Source organism: Patiria miniata, unplaced genomic scaffold, assembly GCF_015706575.1.
Source record: "Patiria miniata isolate m_02_andy unplaced genomic scaffold, ASM1570657v1 HiC_scaffold_12, whole genome shotgun sequence".
Taxonomy (NCBI): Eukaryota; Metazoa; Echinodermata; class Asteroidea; order Valvatida; family Asterinidae; genus Patiria; species Patiria miniata.
Window position 1 is genome coordinate 283,415 of NW_024037050.1, and position 26,316 is coordinate 309,730.

General features: G+C 40.0%; 1 protein-coding gene across 2 annotated transcripts in view; it reads left to right on the forward strand.

The window, feature by feature from the left end:
* LOC119744331 (transient receptor potential cation channel subfamily M member 5-like) overlaps nt 1–21,913 on the forward strand; it is a 33,462-nt gene extending 11,549 nt beyond the window's left edge. For both annotated transcript variants that reach the window (XM_038220212.1, XM_038220206.1), the window contains exons 6-26: nt 545–723; nt 829–1,018; nt 1,523–1,688; nt 4,556–4,734; nt 5,626–5,741; nt 6,721–6,861; nt 7,204–7,257; nt 7,912–8,074; nt 8,412–8,613; nt 9,763–9,988; nt 11,568–11,663; nt 12,671–12,729; nt 12,975–13,086; nt 14,201–14,329; nt 15,081–15,329; nt 15,523–15,697; nt 15,950–16,091; nt 17,008–17,204; nt 18,321–18,453; nt 19,268–19,384; nt 21,142–21,913. In XM_038220212.1, coding sequence (XP_038076140.1) covers nt 545–723; nt 829–1,018; nt 1,523–1,688; nt 4,556–4,734; nt 5,626–5,741; nt 6,721–6,861; nt 7,204–7,257; nt 7,912–8,074; nt 8,412–8,613; nt 9,763–9,988; nt 11,568–11,663; nt 12,671–12,729; nt 12,975–13,086; nt 14,201–14,329; nt 15,081–15,329; nt 15,523–15,697; nt 15,950–16,091; nt 17,008–17,204; nt 18,321–18,453; nt 19,268–19,384; nt 21,142–21,289 — 3,173 coding nt within the window. In that variant the 3' untranslated portion in view covers nt 21,290–21,913. The remainder of the gene's footprint in view (nt 1–544; nt 724–828; nt 1,019–1,522; nt 1,689–4,555; nt 4,735–5,625; nt 5,742–6,720; nt 6,862–7,203; nt 7,258–7,911; nt 8,075–8,411; nt 8,614–9,762; nt 9,989–11,567; nt 11,664–12,670; nt 12,730–12,974; nt 13,087–14,200; nt 14,330–15,080; nt 15,330–15,522; nt 15,698–15,949; nt 16,092–17,007; nt 17,205–18,320; nt 18,454–19,267; nt 19,385–21,141) is intronic.
* Nucleotides 21,914–26,316: the final 4,403 nt, after the last annotated feature.

A 26,316-nucleotide genomic window follows, 5' to 3' on the forward strand; every position in this document is an offset into this window, starting at 1 on the left:
GTCTAGTTTTTGAATTTTTTTTTAATTTTTGGACCGAAAATGGGCGATAATTACTCTCGGCTTCGCCTCGGGTAATTATCGCCCATCCAGACTCAAACCGGTCTTAAACAGAGTGTTATAATACCTCCCAAACACACATTTATTCCCTTTTTATAATTATAGTAATAAGCCAACTGCGTTAACTTTTTAAACAAAATTCAGTTCTTTTATGAATTCCCTATAGTACTGTGATTAAATGAATTATTAAATGTGTACACATGAGCGTCGCCAGGAGGGGGCAAGGGGGCGCTTCCCCCCCCCCCCCGGAAAAGCGCCCACCAAAAAAAAAAGGAAAAAAGAAGACGATGTGCGAATTCATATTGCTGTTAATTTAATGCACATTTAACAACATTTGTACTTTCTCTAGCATATTCTCTTTATTATTTTTTCGAGTGCGTACGCCAAAGGATTTGGGGAAATAACGTGCTTTGCCCCCCTCTATAAAAAAAAATCCTGGCGACGCCCATGGTTGCACAATTTTCAATTTTCGTTCTTGATTCTGCAGATGTTTGGTTGTTCACGAGTGGAATTCAGCGTGGATTGATAAAGAGCATTGGAGAAGCTTTGGCTGAGCATGCTACTGGTCGCGCTATAATCAAGAACAGAGATCTCGTGGCAGTGGGCGTAGCACCGCTTGGTATTCTAAAACAAAAAGAGAAGTTTAGACAACAACACAATAAACAGGTATGTACAACATTCAAGCCTAATTATGATGTTTGTGATAACCCTATACATTGTATTCCAACCAAAAAGATGATACCAATGTTTATTGATCGGGCGTTTATATAGTGTATTCCAGCTGCAGATATACAGTTGGACTATTCTGCACAAGGGAGCGGTCTCAAACTGGAACCAAATCATACTCACTTCATCTTAGTGGATGACAAAGGACAGAAACGTGGTATCGAGGCCAAGGCGAGGAACCGACTGATCAACAAGATATCAACTATGCAGATAGAAGGAACAAATGACAGCAATGGTGGGTGGAAAAAAATCCATCTTATAAATAGTTTATGCAGTACCCGCTGCTACGTACATCAGATTCGAATCTAGCCAACCGATCCAGTTAGCTCGGTTGTCGAGTGGTAAGACGTCTGCACTAGAAAGCATGAGGTCGTGGGTTCGAGTCCCACCCGAGTGATTTTTCAAACTTCCACTCGGGAGGTAACACACTGAGTATACAGTGTTTAAACGTCGGTGAAGGGCAAAACCTAATTTGATTGAATGGTGGGTGAAGTTCACACGTTAAAATTTGGAAGGTTCAAACTGCATGGTTCAAAATATTTCCATTCATATTCGGAATTGTTTGGGAATAGGAGAAAGTAAGTAGAAACCAATTAATGTACTCAGTGATAGTCCCCGTAGGTTTTGATGCTGCGTAGCGTACCGTCGGTACCGGTGTATGGTCTCACCTTGGACTACCGCTGTTGAAGTTTGTTAAGTTGCACTTGTGTTGTTTTATTTTACATTTCTCACTATCCAGCAAGAATCCCTGCTGTGTATCTCCTCATCGGCGGTGACGTCACGGTCTTCGATACTCTTGAGGATGCCACCAAACACAACATTCCGATCGTTGTCTTTCCTAAAACCCAAGGGGCGGCCTTCGTACTGGATGAAATCAGTTTCCTGCAAAAAGAGCACCATGATTCGTAAGTCAACATTCGTTTTGGTTGATTGATGATGAGATACATTTCACATGAAATAATATTGTGTCTACAGAGTCTATAGAAATACTATTGTGTCTGTAGAAATACTACCGTGTCATAGAGGGCGTGCGAGGCTAGCTGACGTCTCAAAAGATATTGTCGTTGGAACGGAAACTTGGTTGCAAAATTCAACGTACTCAAGTTAATTTGTGCATGCGCATTACCAGATCTTCCGGGATAGAACAACATAAACCACAGGCGGTAGTGTATTTTTGGCTTTGAAGACAAACTAAATCGCAAGAAAAGAACCTGATTTACAGACAGATTGTGAATAGATTAGGTCCAGTATGCATGCATGTAAAGGGGAAACCAGCACTTTAAATTTGTGCCTTAATATATAGAAAACACTTTGGAGAAACTGAAATTGATGAAAACTACATCAATGAAATAGGACACTGCTATCTATGAAATGCATAAACTTCCAGACGTGGGCTGGGATAGAATCAGTTTCAACACAGGAGGGAGATATCCCGCAGTTTATAGTATAATAAAGCAGATGATCGACTTAACTCATAACCAGGACCTGCATCAAGTTGTTTTAAACCCGACTAGAGAGCATAACCTTGGACCTGGTCTTTACAAGCTGTTCTCTCATTGATGCAAAATGTAAACATCCTCCCTGGTGTCTCAGATCATGAGATAGTGTCAGTGGATTTTCTTATGTCATCTCCGCGAAGGAAGGTTCTCGTGTACAAAAAGGGAATTTTGACCAAATACAAGAGGACTTCATAAAGTATGCGGAGTCTATCACTGGGGAAACCTACAACAGCTCATCTGTGAATCAACTGTGGCTTAATTTTGAGAAAGCTTTGACTTCTGTAGTGGATCAACACATCCCTTCAAAAATGGTTAAGCCAAACAACAGCCTACCCTGGTTAAAGCACTCTCATAAAAAGATGCTCAGACATAAGCGCAAAGCTTATAATAAAGCTCGCAAGACCGGCTTGGACTCGGATTGGGAAATATTTAGAAGCCCCGGTGCACCTCAGATCGCAGCCTGAGGAAATCACGTAGTGAGTACCTTCACGATGTATGTGAAAACTTGGCCACAAATAACACCAAACCTTTCTGGAGTTACATGAAGAGCCTAAGACAAAGTTCCACCGGTGTGTCAGCACTAAAAACAGTCAATGGTATTGCAATACATCTGCACTTGTCTTGAGGAGGCGAGTGCATTAAACAACCAAGTCCAAAGAAGACTGCAATAGTTTTTCATCACTGGAAACTAAAGAAACACCCTCGATATCCCCAATTACTATTACAATTAACTGAAGGCATTGTGAAGCTACTTCAAGATCTGAAACCACTGCTACTAGTATCGCCCCGCTCTTTATGCACTGAGGAACTGCCTGAAGACTTGTTAACCGACGTGTCTCCAATTAAAAAAAAAAGGGAAACCGCTCTGATCCTGCAAACTACCGACCAATATCTCAAAACATCTATCCCTTGCAAGCTCTTCGAGCACATAATTGTACTCCAGTATATAATGAAATACTTCGATGAATACAATGTCTAAAACAACGAACAGCACGGGTTCCGAAAGGGTAGGTCCGGGGAAACTCTTCGCACTCTTTGCGAAGCTTTGCAGGTGCGATGCCTGCAAGAACAGGCAGGAGGTCTATATTGGAGAAAGGCGTAGGCAGCCAGTGCTGATCTGCATGGTTTCGTTGAGGGTCACATCAAGCTTCCCGGCATGGGCACAGAGGCACCATAATGGGGTGGCTTACTCGGCAGCGATGTATATACGAGGGCAAGAGCACCAGTTCGAAGGTTGGATGTCCTTGCACCCCATGACTATCCGGCCAGCCGACGCAGGAGGTTGTTACGTGCTGAAACCTTAGTAAGGAGGGCTTCCAGATGTTTCCTGTTGGTGGGTTGCGGGTCTAGTCTAACCCCGATCGAGGTAGGTGGGATCTGGGTTGTAGGGCAGGGGAGACCCGTTTAGGGTGAAAGTCAGCTGGCGTTGCGCTTTATTGGTGTTCAATGCAGGTGGAAGGCAGATGAAGTGGCTTTTGCGACGCTCAGCCTTAGTCTCCATGTCTTCGGGTAGTATATTTGATGCATTCCATGTCAGCTGAGAGCACCTTCTCCACAGTGTGGGCTGCCAAGGTGTAGCCAGGTGGGCCATAGGAGGGAAAGGAGTCTCCGTGAGGTCTTCAGGACTGCCCCCTCCACTTCAGAGTCTTGAGGGGACACTGCAATTGCTGACCATTTTGCTGTATTCTTCACAAACGATGCAATTCCATGGGTATCACTTTCAGTGTGGGCTGCCAAGGTGTAGCCTGGGACCTTTAGGTGAGAGAAGTTGCTGACGAGGGTCTCTTGGAGTAGGATAACACTGACTTTGTGGGTCTGTTTCAGATGCTCAATGGCAATGATCTTGGCCTTCCTTAGGCCTTCCATATTCAACTGCAACAGGGATCGAGATGCCGTCCCGTACGGCATTTGCAAGTGTCCGCCCTGAAAAGCGCGCATGCTCCCGGTTGGCATCCAGCTGCGGCGGCTGAGGTTGCATTATATGCAAAAAAAAGTATGTGTGCACAAAACGTGACTTACTGAATGCGGTGTGTGGACTCGGACATGCTGCTTAAATGACAAAAAGTCTGAATCAGATTCGCTGAGTAAGTACCTTGTCGGTTCACCATTTGCATTTTTTCCCAAACAAAATGCGATTGTGATGAGTTTGATTACAAGTCAGTATGCCTGAAAATTTACCAGATAAATAGTAAGCTTAATACGCATGGGCCTATTGGAAGAGGAACGACTAAATCAATCGCTCAAAATGCTTTTCCTTTGTGTCCACATTGCAGGGATCATGACTTCGACAAAGAAGCCATGCATTGTATTGAAGAGGAATTCCAAGTATGCTCTCAAACAGCAAGGCCCATCAAAGAGCAGATTGAACGCCTTATCAAAAAGAAGCACCTTATCACTTTCGTATCAAATGCGAACAATATTGATGGTACAATACTCGATGCATTAATGGAAGGTAAGCACTTTGCCTGGGCCAGCTGACGGGTGAGAGTGAATACATTAATAATATTCTTATACACCGACACCTGGGTTCTAGTCACTCCACGGATTTAATTTTGTAAAAAGCGAGCGGTGTGCAGGCAAGTGGCGAGGGAGAAAGCACGTTGGGGAATCAGTTTAACAAACGATAAACAAAAAGGGAGAAAAATAAAAGGAAAATTTCAAGTAAATTGCAAAATCATTCCTGAGGGAGATCCTATTGTTCATGAATAGTCAATATCTGTGAGAATATTTCATTTTTTGAGAAAGAGTTGATACGACCCGAAAATCTCCAAACTATCCATGAATGTAAATTACTCAAAAGGCCTGAATTTTCTCAGATGCAACAAAGAAATTTAATGAAACAAGAAAACACCCATATACAAAGAAAAAAAAATGTGATTTAATAATGCGAACACTTCGAGCATATCAAAAGGGTTTAACAATTGTACAATGATTAACAAAACATCATGATATAAATAAGAAGATCGTACGGGCAAGGACTGCAGGCTCAGCAGCGACGGACGACTCCAAGGACGAATTCACCTCCCACGAACGACCGGAAACAGACGAATGAGCGGAACTTTTTTTTCATTGCATGAAGAACCAACATGCGAAGTTTCATGTTATTTTTTCATCACAAAGTGCACAATTCTGTCACTAGGGCAAACGTTTTCTTCTACTCAGTCGGAAAAATCATTGCTTCCTGTTTGAATATTGCCATGTTTAGTAGGTGCACAGTTCGGCTTAGTTACCCCCCCCCTCCCCCGCGTTAAGCAGAGAGTAAGGGCAGGCCCTATGATTGGGTTTAGAAACAATGGAATTATGTTTTACTCAGGAACGTTTTAAGCCATGTTTCTCTTTACAGCAAACAGTGAAGGACAGCAAAGCAACGACCAGATGCTGATGAGTCTTGCTGTCATCTGGGACCGGATATACCTTGCCAAGTCTGTGTTTGAGCGAACCACCAGCAAGATTTGGAAGGTTCGTAATCAATTATTATGAACATAGGATGCCGTGTCTAACAACCGTTGCCATGAGCAAGCGGGGGCCGGCGAATTTTTATTCCTAAACGACACCCGCATGGGGTGTACGCTATGGCATTTTGGGCATTAATTTTCTTAAAACATCACAAAAAATGAACTTAAAAAAAAAGAAATGACTTCGAACGTATAACGAAATTTGGGCTTTATTTCCCTTAAAAAAACCTCCAAAGCCTCAGATTAGATCTCAAAACGGTAACTCGAACCCGTATCTCGAGGATCCCTCACGGTACGAAATCACGACCATATCAATTGAGCTATCGCACTGTTCTCAAACCCTGGAAATTCATGGTAGTAGTATATACATGCGTACGTATCATAAAAGTATGTTGTTTGGAGAAAAAAAAATCGCGGCTGGTACGGGATGGATGGGGGTCGAACTACCCACCCCAAATTCTACATGGATCCACTTCTTGCTATACAATTTTTAATTTACAACTAGAAAGGGTAGCATTAATAAAGGTCCATGATTTCACTTCTACATGATTCATGGATTTGATGAAACTTATTGGTGCTGCAGTATCCCTTGGGTGCGAATATAGAATTCGTCATCGAATTACTGAGGTCAAACGTCATGTAGGGGTCATTAGAGGTCATTGTTCAAATATTCTTCAAATGTTTCTTTGTCTACTGAATTTGATGGATTTTAATGTAGCTTGGCTGGAGTGATCCTTGGGTGGGGGGGGGGGGGGGTTCATCGCAACTCTTCCAAAATGGAGGTCAAGGGTCAGATTGGAGTCTTTTGAGGTCGTCGTGCAAAATGTCACAACATTTTTAAAATAGAGGAATATCGACCGCGGAAAAAGGCGACACGTGCGATCCGCAGATCACTTGTTCTAAACAAATCCTTTGCTTTTGATGCAAAAAAGGCCTACCACAAACAGAAGTAGCTATGTGGCGGAGTATTTTTTTTTTTACAGGACACCAGCTTTGTGAAGGAATTACTACACTTAACTCTTGTCGAAGACCAGCACGACTTTGTCAAGTTCTTCATCGAAGCCGGAAGAGTTGATATGCAGGACTTCCTGTCATTCAATGAGCTGAGGAAACTTTATGGAGAGGTGAGTAACATGAATGATAAAAACGGCCAGAAGCCCTATATTAAATCCAATTAAAGGTTTTGAAAGTTGCTGCTGCTGTTGTTGTTGTTGTTGTTGTTGTTATTGTTGTTGTTGTTGTTGTTATTGTTGTTGTGATGGTTGTTGTAGTGTTGTTGTTATTTTTGTAGTTGTGGTTGTTGTAGTAGTAGTTGTTGTTTTGTTGTTGTTGTTGTTGTTGCTGCTGCTGCTGACGTTCCAACAAAATCCTTAGTTCAATCCAATTGTATTTTAATTTTGATGGGGATCCAATGAAAAAAATGGGTTGATAATTTTTTGAAGAAATGTTCTTCCTTTAAACCACAGCTGAGCAAAGACTCCGTTGTGTCGACAATGCTGAGACAGTACAAAAAGAAAAGGGTAAGTTGTTTTAGTTTTCATAAAATAGGTGACTTTTTGAAATATTTGATAGGCGCATTATGCATGGGGCATTTGGAAATAATACACGGCAGGAAAAGACACACCACACTTCGCTAACCATCAAAAATGATTACCCAGGCCTAAATGCAGGGTGTTTTCCTTCGTACATGACATCAGTGGCATAGCATCGGGGAGGGGTATATGCGTCCATAATGATCTGTGTTCTATGTACCAATTCTTTTAATGCAAATAAACACATTGGTGAGGGGATTTCTAGTACGGTGTCCGTCATGAAGCAATTCTGTCATATTTCGTTACGTGCCCGTCATGAATTGAAATGGGACGTGGTGATTCATTCCTTGCACGGCCCCGGTTCCAAAGACTTGTGGGTATGAATACAAATGGTGAAAAACAATTTGAAAATCAATTCTATTATCATTTTTTGTACTGGTTCGGCAGGTTTGCACATGCATTATTGGAGAGCAGTAATAACCTTTCGCTGATTTTACCCACTATTTTGTTGTTTTTATTTATTGAATTGTGTGAATACTGACTGTTAGGGAACTTCAATTTTCAGTGATTTTGCAAATTGCTTTTTAAATATATATCGTATCGTTTGGCATGTATCGTGATACGTATCGTATCGTGATCCAGGTGTATCGCTTCAGCCGTAGTGCTGTACTTTGTTCCGATTTTGATGATCAGCCGGAGATTTGTCTTGGAGACATTGGGTGTCTCCTTCAGGAGCTGATATGTGATGGTTATGACACAGACTATCTGAGTTGCAGTACACATTACAAAGCAAATAAGAAAAAAGGTGAGAAGTTCAATATTCGCGTATCTTTGGGCGCTCTGAAGCTACTTCTAATTATATTTTACAATATCGCAGAACGACCCGACAGACTTTTCACATAGCCCAATCATATTTTATTTTGTTTTTGTTCTTCAAAGAAATTACAAAATTGTATTTTTTCATTCCTCTCTTTGGCCATTTATATAGGCGTGGAGTATCAAACGGTCATGCATGTTGTATACAATATTCGCTGTTCAGAAAAAAAATGAGTGCCTGGTTCGTTGAGCAGAAGTTGTAAGTATGCACTTCTCACAAAAAAACATAATTGAACGACTTTTGTTTTACATTCATGCTTTTGCAGAGAAAACTTTCGAGGACCCATATAAAGAGTTATTTTTGTGGGCGGTGCTTCAGGATCGTATCCGATTGGCTAAGCTATTTTGGAAGCTTGGCAAGCCGTCGGTGGGAGGCGCTTTAGTTGCAAGCAAGCTCCTGAGGGCATTATCCAACCAACAGGAAGTAACTAATGCACAAAAAGCGGCGAACATGTACCAGCATGCCAAGTAATACTTTGATTGAAATAAATGTATTATAGCATTGTAATCGAGTAGTCAGCCAGTTTCATAAACCCTCATCCACATTTGGCTTGTCAGCAAATACATATATTGAGGGGACTCCAAAATTGTAGTCCTAAATCTTTTTGTACTTATTTACGAATTCGGGCGATTCACAATGCAGTGCGCCACCAAGAGTTTGCCATGGAGAGTCCATTTTTCAGGTTTACGGTCGACAAAACATGGTCCATTTGCATGAGAGTCAGAAGACAACTTGATCTAATTTGTTATAGGTTGGAGCATAGTGTCTGCCGCCTTACAAAAAAACCACCATATTGATAAGAAGAAAAGGACAGGGTAAACAGATCCTCGAATCGTACGCTTACAAACAAAGTGACCAGAAAGACTCGCAATTTCAAATAGCCCGCGCTGCGAATTTGTCGACCATCTCCCACAATGCACTGGGAAAAATGAACTCTCCATGGCAAATTCTTGGTGGAACACTGCATTGTGAATCGCCCGAATTAATAGACCGTATTACTAAACCTCTAGGCCAAACAATACAGGAGTCGATATTTTCCAGATGAACTCACTGTGCTATTTTCAAATTTCGATTTGAGAAGAAAAACAAATATGCTATTTTTCTAGCGATGCAAAAGTTGTTCAGTTTTGCAAATGAGATATTTCGAATTGTTACCGACCGGACAATAATGTGGTTCTGTTTTAACAAAACTTTTTTTGCAAACAAATGAAACCACTTTCCAATAGGGAAGTTTCACTTTTTTACATGCATCAATTTCTCAGTTGTTGAAATAGGCAACACATATCTTTGGAGTTTTTCTTCAGCATTGTGTAGGAGAAAGCGACTACCATAGGATCCTTGCAAATTAACCCTAAAAGGGCCGGGTTATTTTGACCATCTCTCAGCCGGGGGGGGGGGCCTTAGATTTGGCCAATTTTTTTTGGTATCAAAAGATGCGCAAGGCTCGAGGCTAAAAGGTCATAACAGCTCTGGTCGCGAAAAAAAAAATTCAAGGCTATCGCGGACAAAGTTGAGGGGGGGGGGGATTCCGCCCCACCCGGCCCTTTTAGGGTTAAATGATACACGTTTTCTAGTTATCTGAAATCACATAATCAAGCTTCCTGGTCGTTTCACAGGGAATTCCAGCACATCGCCGTGGATATCCTAAACATGTGCTATGAGGAGGACAGACGGCGCACATCGGACCTGTTGGTGCGTATCATGCCAGAGTGGGGCGGTGCTACCTGTCTGGATATCGCCGCTGCTGCAATCAGTAAAGACTTCATATCGCAAGCTGCCGTACAGAATCTACTCAGCGAGCTGTGGATGGGACGGCTGGCCGTCATGACTCATGAGTTGAAGGTTCATAATATTTGGAAAACCCTAAAAGGGCCGGGTTATTTTGACCATCTCACAGCCGGGGGGGGGGGGGGAATTCCCCAGATCTCGGCCATCGAGTGACGACAAATTATGAAACTCGGTATAACATGCATAAAACAAATTAACATGAACATACCCAAGACACTTCATGACTATAGGTCGAAGGGTTTTGAATTATGGGTAACTAATTATTCATGTGAAAGAATGGTAATTTTGCTTTGTGTTACACTACGTATATGGAGAAATTCAGATCCGAATTTCATGGTTTTGGTATCAAAAGATGCGCAAGACACGAGGCTAAAAAGTCAGAACAGCTCGGGTCGCGACATTGTTTTTCAAGGGTACCGCGGTTAATGTTAAGGGCGGGTGGGCGCATTCCGCCCCGGCCCTTTTAGAGTTAACAGCTCAATCCTCATTCATTAGATGAAATTTGCGTCGGGTTATGTAAATTCAATGTTGGGTTTTGTCCGACACCTTTTACCCCGAAGCAAATTCGATCTTATTTTGAGCGGTACAGGGGAAATGACAGAAATTATGATCGGAGGGAGGGATTTTTTTTGGTGGGGGAGTTGGTGCGGTGGACGCACAGAACACTGGCAGGACCCAATTTCCAGGCATATGATTGACAGGATTTGGTGGTTTGTGGGGTTTTGTGCAAAGGGTATAAGGAAAATGATTTTCTTGGCCCAGCAGAGGGCTTTGACGTATTTATTTTTACCCCCACATACCGTTTTTTTCTAATAGCTATATGATTTTTTAAGTAGGAGGCTTCACTTGACAACAGTATGAAGCATTGCATTATCGTATGAAAATTAAGATGATTAAATCTCAACCTGATTGAAAACCACGTAAAATGAGGCCCTTGTATTGCGGACCGCATTGTAGGACCTATCCAGTTTTTGTTTAATAACATAAGATTCCAACCATAAAAACGCGGTTGTTGCGTTGTTGGCGGAGTGTCGCTGACAGTGATTTGCTATACATGTATATAGGCTTAAGCAGATTTTAGGGAAGATACAACGTTTGCAACATCATAAAACGAAATGATCAAATTGTAACGAAATAGCTAGGGAATGACAGTCTTAAGCATCCTGTAAAATCGTGCATCCTGGTGGCATTTGCAAGAAAACTTGTATTTTTCCCAACGCTGTGAAGAGATACAAGCCTGCTAGACTGATTTTCTTACCTTACAAATCCCCAAACTCTACAAATTGTCCCATTTCAAGTGGGTCAGGGAACCAGACTACAAGAACATGGTTTGGTTTTCTTGGTTTGTTCAGCATCTACAAGCCAAAACCGTGAAACAATTAAGTCAGTTTAAACTTTGCTATAACATACTAATCCCCAAAATCCATTTATTTGCAGCAAAAGCAAATGTTGTACATTCCCTCTATCCAAATATATGTGCAAACAACATTTTTGTTTTCAATGTCATGAAAGTAGAAAGCTTAACAGCTGTGCTGTTGAAAAATGTCCAATACTTAGACAACTGGAACTTAAAAGAACAGATCAGCAAACACGTGCACTGACGCTTCTGCTGTTTTGTCTCGGTGTGTTTTAGATTGGTCTGTGTGTCATCCTTCCTCTGTTGTCAATATGGCTGATCACCTTCACTGACGATAAAGATGACTCAACTGATGCGCTGAAAAAGAAAAGGGTATTATGTCTGTTTTAATATGGCTGATCACCTTCACTGATGATAAAGATGACTCAGCTGATCATACGCTGATAAAGATAAGGGTATAATTCTAACAAACTATAGGCCATTTTTTGTTGTTGCCTATTATAACACATATTGATTTTATCAATAGACTAAAAGGAGAACCCCCACCAAATTCTGGAAGCCGAGCAGCTGCTCGAGTATTGGAAATGTATCCAACAGAATACTGTATGCCTCATTTGTGTTCAGCTTCAGGCTGATCATTCACAGCTCCCTTTCATGAGACAAAGAAGACACTGCATATTACTCCAATTTGTAAACGAATGTTTGAAAACTGTACAGATAAAGATAACTCTTGATTCTATAGCTACTCTAGCATGAAACACAAAGTGGTTAGTGTTTTTAATTATATCATCCGAGCCGTTAATTTCGCAAGAGCTTTGTATTTCTTTGAATATCCTCTTGATTATTTTATTGCTGGCAGATGTATAACTTGGATTTGCAACTAGACAGACAAAGTCGATATGTTGCTGTCAATAACTTGATTTTAAGCCAAAAAAAATAAGTCGGTCTCTGGTCAGCGCGCGCTTCGATTTTAATCATGCGCGTCAATCTTTTTCTTTTTCAAAATGTTCTGCGGTAGCTCCAACAGCGCCCTCTATTGCCGCACCTCCTCAACTTTTTTTTACCAAAGAGCACCAAGGAATGGGAAATTGCACCAAGGCAAATGATCGAGAGCACCAAGGCAAATTATGGAGGACACCAATGTACATGAGGACACCAAAAAAGCAAAATAGTACCCCACCTTGTCTGTACAATCCAAGCTTGAAGAAACCCCCCCCCCCCAAAAAAAAAGCCGTGTCCCCCCCGCGTCAATTCCGGAACTTTGGTCTGACCAGAGACCAAATTTTTTTTGTTGGCCTTAGGAGAATTATGTTTGCGTTTGCATTATAATTATATTCCATTGTCGAAGAGTTAATTGACAGTGATTTATTACCCGACAGAATTCAGTGTGTCTTCGTGGTTCAGTTGGGAAGCTAAACAAAAGAGAAAGCGCCACCAGGCAAGTTTACCCTCATGTTTCTATGTTCTTACTTCCACTTCCATACAAAGGATAGATTGTTCATTAGCCAACTTACAAATATTTGTTGAGTGACAAAATGTTCACTATGCAATAATATAATTACCCAATATAAGTTGGTAATCAACGAAACCTAACAACTTTACAAGTCATCACCTCGGTTACTGTCCCTTTTGAGAAAATAGAGACTCGTACCATCATAAATGATAGTTCTCCATTCATTGCAGACAGCATAGACTACAAGCCAGTCCACTCAAAGAAGGATGGGATCCTCTGTCTTGGTTGCATAGGCTGAAAATGTTCTTGGAGGCACCGGTTGTACGCTTCAGCTACAATGTGGTAACTTAATCAATTTAACCTATTTTGTCCAGATGTTTAGAAAATCTATTTTTGAATATTTATCGATTATGTTGCGAACATCGTATTTAACTTAATTTTAAAAGCTTCGTGAGCGGTTCTGTTTCATCAAACTAAATATAGTGTTTAATTTACAAACGCTTAGGCCTATTTTTTTCGGCGATGCTTAAAGTTAGAAATTTGTGAAATTTCAAACTCTGTTAAAACCTATTAACCGTTTTTACGCTAAAGACGAGCTAGGCAAATATAAGTTACAATCAGCTGCAAAACTTGAACCAGGTGTTTGAGGCTTTTTTGGTACAAAGATACTTGCATAATGAATTTGACTCACAATTCAGCTCCTCTAGCGCAGGTTTTTATAAACTGTTGCAAAAAAGTTAATAACTTTAACACTATAGGGTTTATACAAATATAGGTTTTCCCGGCCAATTTCCTAAAATGTTCACTCACTTCCGAAAATCGGTCATTCATTTTCGCCTGAATTTGAGAATCGCTCTGAACACGCGTTTCATTTTCGCTACCAGATAATTCGATTCCATTTCAGTTCAATCAAATAAGTGATTGAGAAGCACCTTTCGTTTATGCTCATTCAGATTCGTTTACAAGACTTCCTTTTCACTTTTTAAGGACTTTATCAAACATTAGCCATTCTATTTCACTTTTAGTTCGATGTTATGTGATGCACTCTGCTATTTTGAATGAGAAAAACGTACTTTTGATTGCACATTCAGGGAATTGTATTCCAGAATTCTGCGCGAAAAGGTATGCTTGCGTAATATGAATGCGCAGGTAAATATAATTGGCCGTCTGTTTCTCAAAACCGAATGCGCAGACAATGAAAACGATTGAAATTTTGTGGAATTGAAATGAGAATAAAGACGTCAATTCATATTCAGACGAAAATGATTGACCGATTTTCAGAAATGAATGAACATTTCAGGAAATTGGCCGGGAAAACCTATATTAATGAATACGAACACAAGTTGGGGAATTGGATTTTCAAAACATATATTTAACAGTGTTTTAATGACTTGGAAAAAGTCACCATTCTCACAATACAGTTATACAGTTCACATTTATTTGTGATTCATTGTAGATTTCCCAGGTTTTGTTCCTGCTGCTGTTTAGCTACATCATGCTGACCAACTTCCATCAGGAGGTCTCAGGCTGCGAGATTGTTCTCATGGTGTGGGTCTTCACACTCTTCACTGATGAAATACGACAGGTATTATCAATTATCTCAACTCTCAGTTTAGCACCTGAGCAACAGCTAATGTGACTATTAATTAGATGAACTCTTGACTGTTGACCTGAAAAGATTGAACAGGAATGGATTGATCCCAATACACCCCTTAGCCAATTATTATAGACATGATGAGATTTTACCATTCTGGCGTGAGTGTCCACTGAGTTCCTGAAATTGCGTTCGACTGGTCAGCTAGGATGAATCAAAGGAGAGTCAGAGAAGTATATTACTGAAATAGCAAATTATTATGCATTTACGGTCGACACGAAATAAATTATTGTAAGCTTAAGATTTTCACCGTTTTTTGCAAAATTTTCGTCCATTATGTTTTTTCAATTATCAATCTCGAGTTCAGTACCCGTGATCATTATAAATAATTGTACACAGTGATGACAAAGCCCAACTATCGCTGATTGTTTAACGCAATTTCTGAACGCACTAGGCATATATGAAATATGCTTAGTTTTTGGTTTTTCATTTGCAGGTATTATAATTATTATTAACAGTGTACTACTGTAAATTTTGAGTGTCTTTTTAGGATTTTGGCAGTTTCAGACTGCAGATGCAACTCCCCAAATTGTTTGAAAAATGCCCCTTCATTGAAGCAAATCTTTAAAAAGAGTTTGTTGCATGGTTTGCAGTTGGGATTAATGATGGCGCAAGCAATAGAAATTGGCCAAGTACATAACTCTGCCGTCCCTCTTGTTTACTGGATTTTGTTTCACTACAGATATTGCAGGAGAAGCACAAGTCACTGCTGCATCGTTTCCAAGCCTGGCTGTGGGGCTATTGGAACAGTGTTGATCTGATCTCCCTGGTCTTGTTCGCTGTTGGTGTGGGTCTGCGATTCCATCCAGCCACTTTCGATGCTGCGCGCATTGTGCTGGCTCTGGACCTCATGGTGTTCTACTTCAGAATTCTCCACATCTGCTCCGCTAGTAAGCTTCTGGGTCCGAAACTGATCATGATCACAAAGATGGTAAGAAGCCCCCCCCCCCAAAAAAGGAGGTCTGCAGTTGTACTGCAGAACCTTGTTTAGAAAATGACTTTCAGCCCTGCGTTGTAGCTTTGTCCAGGGTTAGTTTTCCTGTTAGCCATGACAAGAACACTGAGAGGATCTCGTTTAGATAAACTTGACTTAACTCTTAACGCTTGCTTTCTTTATGTCACAGATGTTAGACCTGACCAGCTTTGTCTGTATACTGGCGGTGTTTCTGATTGGCTATGGAGTAGCCTGTCAGGCCATACTCTATCCAAACTCCACCCACCCGGCGCGCATCGCTAGAGGAGTCTTGTATCGATCTTATTTCCAGCTGTATGGACAACTCTTCTTGGAGGACGTCGATAGTAAGTATTATTGTCTCCTATGTAGGTTTTTGTTTGAAACCTTTGGCCTAACCATTTCTTTTAAAAATTAAACCCTCCTTTTGAGACGTCCTATAGGATCATATAGAAGCTGGCAAACAACTTGAAGAAATCCTACAAGAGCTTGCAGGATTTATTCTTACATGGCTTCTTGAAAACTCTAAAATAATCCATGTGTGTTTTATTAGAAAAGGCACTGAAATTGGTCGATGTCCTTTTTCTTTCTGCCAATAGGTGACTGCGCTGCGAACCAGACCCAGATTGCAGAGGGTATGGATTCCTGTCCCCAATCCTCCTGGTTTGCTACGGTCAGCTTGGCCGTCTACCTGTTTATCAGTAACATCTTGCTTCTTAACCTCCTCATTGCTATGCTGAAGTAAGTCGAAGTTTGTCTTTACGACATGTCGAACTCAGACGCCTCCTATTAGAATACCAATGTACTGACTGTGAGCCAGTGTAATTGCAGGGCGGACCTGTTTGTGTTTAAAAGCAACCCAAAATACAGTTATTTTCCAAAGGGATGCAGATGCAAAAAGTAGGTTTTACTTCCTTAGAAAGATCATACCAGTTGCTGCAGCGAAAAAAATTAGAAGTTTGTCGATTGAATAGACACTACTCTATGAAGTTCCAATCACTCAAGCCTTGTCCAAGCCCACTATCATTTTCCCTTTTTCCGCCTATGTTTTTGTAACGTCTCCAAAAATTTCTTGTTGGTGTTAATGAAAGTGGAATCCAAATTTCCCTGATTGAACGAGGTTTAAAAAAGACACTAATTTATCTTTGATGTTAAGGGAAACAACAACAACAACAACAACAACAACAACAACAACAACAAACAACGTGTCTTTCATGTGTGTATTTTACTGCCTCCCTGGATGATACATATACAGAAGTTTTCGTACCCCACTTTCGCGAGCAGGATAGCAGTCCGCCCATCACAGACCGGAGCTGGTTTAACTCATTCAAACACACTTCTTTGGGAGAAATAAACAATACTACCTTACTTTGTTTAACATGGATGGGGTTACAAAAAATATTCTGTCACACAGTCAGCGATATATTTCTGAGACGCGTCAGGCATCCTTTTCTTATATGATGGAATTTTAGCTCGGTGGTCGAGTGGTAAGACATCTGCACTAGAAAGCAGGAGGTCGTGGGTTCGAGTCCCACCCGAGTGATTTTTTCCAACTGTCACTCGGGAGGTAACACACTGAGTATACAGTGTTTAAAACGTCGGTGAAGGGCAAAACCTAATTTGATTTACATCCTTTTCTTATTTGCAATTTTAATAGCTACACCTTCACAGCGATTCAGGAAAACACTGACGCATACTGGAAGTACCAGAGATACCAGTTAATCAAGGAATATTACCGGCGACCCCCGATCGTTTCACCTTTCATCTTGGCTGCTCATCTGTATCAACTGGTACGCTACGTGTGGGATCGCTACTTTCCTGAATGCAAAATGTACAGGGCTCCGAATCTCATTAGTAAGTCTGAGTTGATATTTTGCTTTTGGCTAACAATCCAAACCAACCCCGAGTGTTTCTCTTCATTTTGCACCGGATAAAACCAAACCCAAAAATATCTCTAAACCTGCTTTCCAGAGAGGGGAACTTCACCTTGTGTGGAGGTGGTCAAGTCCACACAACGTGTCTCAAAACTGGTTTGTGTGGACATCTTTTGTTCGGAAGTCCACACAGTGAATGTAATGCTTGTACACACACTTACACACACCTACTGAAATTTGTATCACTGTGGAGACATTTCTTTGTTCTCGTGTAGTAAAGTTTTCGAGTTTGAAAGTGAAGTTCCAAATTGCCCTTATTTTAACCAGAATTAATTTCCTTGGCTGAAATTCGGACTTAATATCCCATTTTTAAAACTCTTCCATTTGCGACAAATCAACCCACCTTGGAAATTCCTAGTTTTTGAGTAAAATCCATATATCTATTTCGTGAAAACCTGTGGAGACTATAGAAATTGCCCTGTATTCATCTATAGAAATTGCCCTGTGGAGACGTATACAATCTTTTGTTCCCTATTATGTGCACGTCTCCAGGGGGCACGGTGTATCAGATCATTTTTATAAGACCTACGGTCTTGTCTCTTTGCTTAATACAGGTTTTAATTAAGTGGTTAACCGAGTTATTGTTCGTTAGTTCTCGCTTATTGTTGGTTTTCATGTGACATGCACGTTCCTTCTGACCTCAGGCTGCTGTTCAAAATTCATGTTATGTGATCTAGCACCCGGCCCCTTGTATGCAACCCCCTCCCGTTCAGCCGTCTAATGTTTTGATACTACATGTAGTAGAATGGTACCAAAAATAATTAATTAATTCTCAAATTGACTTTGAATGCAGGAGAAACACCGTATATATAAACATTTACCGGGGGTAGACCGATGATTCCCTGGCCCTAGCAAGACGTGCCCTTGGCACGGTTTCACTCAACCACACCTGCATACCCCCACACCTGTTTCCTGAAAACTATGGATCCGCCATGAACGTTTAGTGTTTAATTCATGGAAACAAACTCAAAGTACCGTTAGATCCCTGCTAAAACGCCATAAAAGTCATTACAATTCCTTTTGTTGACTCCGTCAGGAAAGAAAATGGAGGCCAGGGAGGCCGCAGAGATGACCGCCTGGGAGAAGGTAAACTGTCGAGATTATCTGGCCGAGAAGAAGAAGGCAGAGAGCGAGGCGACAAACGTGAAACTGGAACAAATGCAAAAGAAGTGAGTCTTAATAAGGGATGAAATTAGTGTGATACACACGCAGGGTGATCGGACAGACAACTACTTTATTTGACATTGCCCAGTTCATAATAAATATTTTTCGTCCGAACAAAAATAATCAAAATGAACCTTTTCCAGTGTAGCAATTTCTTTTATTTTGAAATTTCTTTTGTCGTATTGGGGTTGATAGGTTTAATGTTAGTTAAACATGACTCCCGGTTTGATGTTGTCACCAGTTGAAAATTCACAAAATGAAAATTGTTTTTGTTTGGAGAGGCTGGAAATATAAACTTTACACCGCGAATGTAAATGTATAAGTTGATACCATTTTGCTTTTCTTTGATGACCACACGGCAACAATGGAGCTGACAAAATTTTGTATTATTATTGTGCCACGAACATCGCCGCTGGATACGAATTAATTATAAAGATGAAATTGATTTTTTTTTCAAAAAGATAATCGATAAGTTTATAATTTTCACTTTAAGTACTTCCGGTTTGATGACTTCATGACCCTGAAACTTCTCAAAGTTACCTGCGGAGCAAAATTTAGTAAACTTGTGAAAACTGGTTCTAAATTTAAAAAGTTGAACTTTCTTTGAGGGCGCTAGAGGGCGCTATTTTGGGACTTGACATCGCACATGCAGCCAATCGGGAAGCCTGCCACTGAGCCAGTGAAAAACTTAAAAACATTCCAACATTAATTGTTCTATTAAGAATTGTCAATGAAACTCCAGAGAAGCAATGTGGAAGTCAGAGAGTATTTTTTATTTGATTTAATGTAAAGAGTGTCTCGGTTTACATTTGTTTCCAGGCTGCGAGACCTTTCCGACATGATATATGATTACTTTGATGATGGCCGACTCAACCGGTCTTTCCAGAATGCGATAAAGAAACATATGGACAACGACACGGGTCGCCGTTTATCCAGGTAAGTCACATTTAAAGAAAATAATATATAACGTGGATCTGTGGCATTGGGTCGTATGTATAAAAACTAGCATTTGCTTTTACTACCTATTTTCGTGCATTTACTTGCATTTGTATGAATAAACATGAAACAAATGCTTTTACTGGAAAGCAGTTGCTAGTTTTTATACATACGACCCATTATCTTGGAGAAGGGCGTCAATCTAACTTTAGTTTGTATGAATGTTCTTATTAGGGTGAATGCCTAAATATCATAATAAGGGTTTTCTCCACAGCAACCTTTTGGTAGGCGTAGGGATGGGATCCCAAACGTTTACGCAAAGTGCACCTAGCGTGCGTGCGGCTGATTTTGTATTTTCGAAAAGTAGGGACACTAAGGGGACATTTCAATGTTTTTAAATTTGGATTTTTTTCCTCCAAAGTGTGGGTGGGATGGGTCAAGGTAAATAATTGAAAATCCAAATTCTCTTTTCATTAAAAAAAAAAAAAAAAAAAAAAGCTAGATATGTTGTCTTGCCTACGCACCAGCGTTCCTTATGCGCGTTTGTTTTCCAACTTCGTCCCCAATACCGACGGTCAGACAATACAGTCATACAGACGTACAGAATGATCTGTAGTACATGTACATTGTGTACTGTGTGCACATGAGTATTCACACACCGGTAATCGAGGACCTAGGACACGGGCGCAAACAATACGTGCACAAGTGACCGATAGTCCACGATTGAAATTCGTGTACAAAACCAATGAGAGCTGTTGCTAAAAAGTTAGGGGTATAAACAAAGGAATGAGGATTAGGGCGATAGGGCGTCCACGATTGCCGGTGTTTACAAATGTGTGTGCATGCAAGTGCATGTACGGTTGATGTACCCTAACGTGGCGCGGCCCCTAACGTGGCGCACTTTGATTTTTCGCATGTAGCGCCTAGCTAGAGCAAAAGTTGTAACTGAAATTTCACAGAAAGTGAAATTTCATCAAGTTCTAAACACTCCCGTTCATAAATTACGAGTGTATCTACCTGTTACAAAATTAGAAGAACATTTTATTTTGGCGCGATTTTCCGATTTTCCGTGATTTTGTTTCGAAGTGCTCAGTGAACCCTTTGAAAATGTCCCCCCTCCCCCCCCCAAAAAAAAAATTGAAAATAATTTTCTGACAAACTTTTAGTTGGGTATGTAAATAGAGATAATAATGTTTGTCAGAATTTATCAACTTTACAAATATTCTTAAATGTCAATTTGGAAGTTTCCGTCATTTATTCAAGTGCGCCACGTTTGGGAACACTCAGCCTATTTTTTCCCAATTTCTGGACGCCACAGTTTTTGAATTGTGGGCTAAATTCCATGAAACCGAAATTGTTCACAGAGGTTAAATAGCAAGCATTAATAAGGTAAATGTACCAGTGTTTCACTGAATTAATTTGAAGTTTGTCAACAAAGAAGTTTGGCAACACTGATGTGGACATTCGGCGTGAATGTCGAAGTGCGCCACGTTAGGGAACACCACTATACATGTATTTGGATTTTTAAAACTGCATCACAAATCAGATTTTTTTTAAATCGAAAATAGGGGTGGATGGGTGGGTCAAAACAATTTGGAAACAAAATCCAAATTTAAACACACTGAAAATTTTGAATGGCCCCTCACGAGATCCGAATCCAATTTACGCAGAATCCCTTGCCTGAACCTTCAGTCAGATCTCAGATGTAACGTCTAATTGTTGACTGTGTGAATCTTCTTTCTGTTTGATATTTGCAGATCTCAGGATCAGGTGAGTTTCGAATACCCTGATGAGCTCCATACGCGACATGAATCTTATGAAGCCCGGAGCCCCAGGGTCAGCCTAAGTAAGTTTAGGGACCCGTCATCTACCAGCACACCGAAGAAAAGAACGCTCACAAAATAAAACGGTACATAGTTAATTACACAAACAGAGTGGCTGGTAGTGCACAAGCTAGGCCTATACGTCCTAAGTTGGCTCTTATCAGATCTTAGGCCTATACAACGTGGTCACGTGGTCTTTGCCTATTATACACTGTTAAAAACGTTTGGCAAAATGGGTTGAAAATTCGACCAACGCTGATCGAATTATCAGTTGCCTACACTCTTGGGCAAATTCTTCCCAACAGTTTGACGGTTTTTACCCAATTCAACCCAATATGAGGCAATTTCATACCAATGCTGGGTAAATAACATTGCCCAACAGTGTTTTATCCAACCTTTTTGTTTTACAGTGTACGTACAGTTTTTGAAACAAACATTTTTCAGTAACGTATTTTATAGCAGAAATGGCAAGGGCTGGGGGTCATGAACATTGACGTATATGTTTATAGCAAAGGTTTTCCTGGTCAAGAGAAGGACGTTCAATAATAATGATCCAATTCAATTTCGTTTGAAACTGAAAGCTGTTTTACATCAACATTCATTGGTAAAATGGATCTGAGTCATTCCATGTCATTGCTTGAAACAATGAGATATGAGAATGGGTGATAATATGGAATTTGTAGGCAAAATTCGATTGACATTCTTCTCACCTGTATTTTGTTAGATTCGGTTTTGTTAAACACCGTTTGTTATATTGTATGTGATCTTGTTATCTCTAACGTCTGAGGAATTGGGACAATGGTTTTCATGTGATAAAAATAACCCCGAGGACCCAAGCCAAGTCATGGGGAGATGTTCGTGTACAAACCTTAAGGGAGATGTTGAGAACAGTTTTCAGTACAAAATAAAGAAGGTAATGGTAAGTGGTCATCAGGTGTATATCAAACAATGACTTTCGTATTCGCTTTGTTCACTTGTTTTGTTTTGCTTTCGCAGTCGAAAAGCCTGTGGAAAGTCTATAGCTTTTTGGCCATCCGTCAGGATTGCGTTTTGTATTGCTTGTATATTCGTGCTTATAACTCATATATAACATTTTATTGTATTGTTTTTAACTGATATGTTATCATTTTAACCCTGCTCTGTACTGTTTACTTGTTTTTTTTCTTTTCAATCGGTGTATGTATTGTATTTGCCTGAAATACTATATACTAAATAATAGATAATTAAGAAAGAAAAATACTTTGTGAGTAGAATTACGGAAATTTGATTGGATATATAATGATGGATTATAGCATAATGTTAAAAATCCATTCTGCTTTCGTTAATCTTTGCTGATTAATAAGCAACTCTTAGAATCTAAACCAGGGTTTCTTTTACTCACTGATGACACATGACTCTACGTGTGAGCCGGGCAATGTTGTCGTACTGGTTTTACCCTGTAACGCTAATGAATGGGCTAAATCTGGCCTGTTGCGCAGATCAAATGCATGGAATAAAAACCTTCCAGGATGTAGCCATACTATACGCTCAACGACCAGGTTAAATAGACTTGCCTTGTCTTGTTTTCTTCCAGAAAGGCATCTTACATTTTGTAATTCAATGCATACTGGGGCCTACTCTTTCTATAAGAAAGCTGCTTACATAAATCCATCTTGACATCTTTTTCTAAGTACTGTTAAGTATTTCCAGTGTAGCAAATTTGCACAGTAGTGATTCATTTTAATGATATATACGTAATGCCTGTATCGCTGGTCTAATTTAGAATATAAATATATTCCACGTAGTTTTTTAGCACTATCATGTACAGTACAATTTGTTAATACACATCCGGGGATACACATGCCGTGTAAATATTAAGTGGGTTTCGAGTTATCCTTTTTATTTCAGACATGGGCTGCGTATTGTTTTACTGTTGCACGTAACTAGAAAAACCTATACGTCACATTAACATGTTATAATCAAGCTATTATGATGATATATATTATATAGTATATACCTATGGGTCACTTTGTTTTAGTGGATAATAATTTTCGTATCATTGTAAAAAAACCCTGGTATAAACCATTCCGAGCACGCTATCACTGAGCACTCAACGTACGGATGCGCCCTCAATGTCAAAAGCACTGTGCCATTGTTAAGATAAGCCGTACAAAAGCTGGTGCATGTACAATGTAACTTGTTAGCTGTGAGCTCGTAACCCAAAAAACAAATCGTGGAAAGACGAAATTATAAGTTTTTAAAAACTTATGTTATCTTTGGAAAAAAGATTTCGGATGTTTCTACGACAACTACAATATACTGCTTTATTTACTATGCAAAGTTGTATTAATTTGTAATTTTATAGCACTAAGTTTGCATTGTTGTAAGCCTTCATTGTAGGTTTGCAAAGAAAGGTTTGTACATAAAATCTCATCGACCCAGAACTGGAATTAGTGTATGAGCTATATTGGCACTCAGGCCGTGCAGTGGAAATTCTGTGCGACTTTACTATGGACTTGCCTAGTCTAATATATTTTGTTATTAAGTGTTATTAGGCCAAAAAAGTCTCCGGTTTCTGGTATGGAGCTTGCCCAAAAAGTGGTGCGGCAACGCGGCTTTTTTTTTTTTTTACCGTTTTTTCCCCTTCAAATGTCGGCCGATGACTGCAAATGGTGCCCGACTAAACTTAGTGCAAGTATATGGGAGTCCAGAGAGGCCACATAAAGCTTTTTCTTAAATCACGTTACAATTGTGCAGCAGCAGGATTCCAGTCAAACCAGTGAGTTTGGCGGTTTTGAGACATCATCTTTCATTGAAAAAAAAAATCATTTTGCCGACGCGCATGGCTACGGCGACGCGCGCGCATGCCAGAAACCGGAGCCTTTTTTGGCCTTAGTGTTTTCCAATATTAGTCCTAGGACTTACTGGTTTCTAAGGAACTGCCCAAGTACTTTCATATTATTTGACATATTTTTCTTAAGGTACCGGTATTGCCTGTCTACCAGATTTGCATAGTAGTGATTACTTTGTGATATTATATACCTAATGCTTTCATCGTTGGCATGAATATAAACTATGTACTTTATTTGCCTATGTGTACAGTACATTTTATTACACATGCGGGAATACATATGCCGTGTAAGTAATTAATGGATTTTGATTTATCATTTTATTGTAAGCACATACGATGAGTCATAACTACCCCAAGGACCGTTATGTATACACGTTTTGTTTTACTGTTTACTTATAAGATAAAATATGCCCATGGGTCACTAATTTGTTTTAATGGATAACAAGCATGGTACGAAGACCCCTAAAGCTATTATTTAGGTAAGTCGTCATGTTGGCACAATGCTTTCGCAATTGAAGGGGTCTTCCACGAGCGTACAGCGTGTCCTCGGAATCGTCTTGTATGTGACTTAACTTCTTAGCTTGTTAGCTGTATTTCGTCAAAATGGCCGAAAAACTATTAAGCTTTTAAACATAATGTAATCTGTGGATTGTTTTTTTTATTGTGTATCTTAAACTAGGTCGTAATCATGCTACTTTATTACCTCCGCCAAGGAGGTTATGTTTTCATGTGAGTTGGGGTGTTTGCTTGTTTGTTGGTTGGTTGGTTGGTTGGTTTGTCGGTCAATAAGATAACTCAGAAAGTTATGGACGGATTTGCATTAAACTATTTTTAGGGGTGGTCCTTGGTACAAGTACAAACATCCATTACATTTTGGAAGTGATGCCGATCTGGGTCTGTATCCAGGATTTTTTAAAGGATTCTTCACCATTTATGCAATTATTTCTTTTGGGTGTACTGACAATATGGCGGGGAATTGTTTAGCCTTGGCGGAGGTTTGCGCTCTGTGAGTGCTTTCTAGTTTACAATGGCAAAGGTGTGTTAATGTTGAATGTTGTGTTACTTAGTTACAATTGGTGTGTTGTGTTACTTTGTTACAATTGGTGTATGTAGGCCCATATTGCTGGTAGTGTAAATAAAGGTTTATAAATGGCATCTTCTCGACTCAGGTTATAACTTATTATATGAGCTATTGGCACTCAAGCCGTATGGCCGGCCAAAAAGGCCAAAATTAATAAGATGTAAAACAGACGCATTAAGAGGCATACAGGACAAAATTTGAAATCAAAGAACACGTTTAAGAAAAGAACAACATATATACAAAAAAAATAAAAAATAATAATCAATAAAAAAGTTTACCAAAGAAGAGACAAACTCGAACAAAGGACAAAAACAACAAGCAAAGTATTTATTAAAACAGAAATAAAAGTCAAAATCAAACAAAGAACAAAACAATGATCACTACATCATTCAACTTGATAAAAACGAACGTCTCACCTGCAAAACGGAATTAGACGCTAGTCTAATTACAGTCGATTTCCCATCGGCCGTACGGACAAAGTTTGAAAAGGACATCATCACACACACGAGAAGGACGTCTCTGAAAACCAAAGGACAAACTTTATATTCTAACTAATACTGAACGATGAGGGCGTATCGCGCGGCCGCCCCTTGCCGCCGCGGGAATTTGAAAAGTTTAGGCACTGGTTGTCAATGTCATCAGTATGCTGATGAGTGAGTTAGGACTACGTCTGTGCGTGATGTCAAGATTTATCACAATGATATCGGTGCTGCTCAAGGGAGTGATATGTTGACGGAAAAAAGTGTTAAAATTCTCAAAATAAGCTGCGCTCTCTGTAGATTGCGCTGAATAACCAATGTACTTGTCATCCCACTTGACGCCGCGGCGGTATGGTTGCTTTGGAAATGGGTTCTGACAGTAACATTGCATCTAGAATTATTGCTGCAAGGATTGCAAGACTGCATGCAGATGGCTATCTAGACTATAGCGATACAGTTTGTAGGGCTGTACTGCAATAGCGAGAATTCCTTCCTCATTATGACTATAGGCCTATGTTGCAATCGGAACATTGACACAGGCGCGGTCGTGACAGCCACTGATGACTTTAACAACTGTCAACTAGTGCCTAAACTATAGTCCCGTGGCGTTTAATATTAGTTGGATTATAAACTTTGTACTTTGGTTTTCAGAAAAGTCCTTCTCGTGGGTGTGATGATGTCCTTCTCAAACTCTGTCCGTACGGCCGGTGGTAAATAGG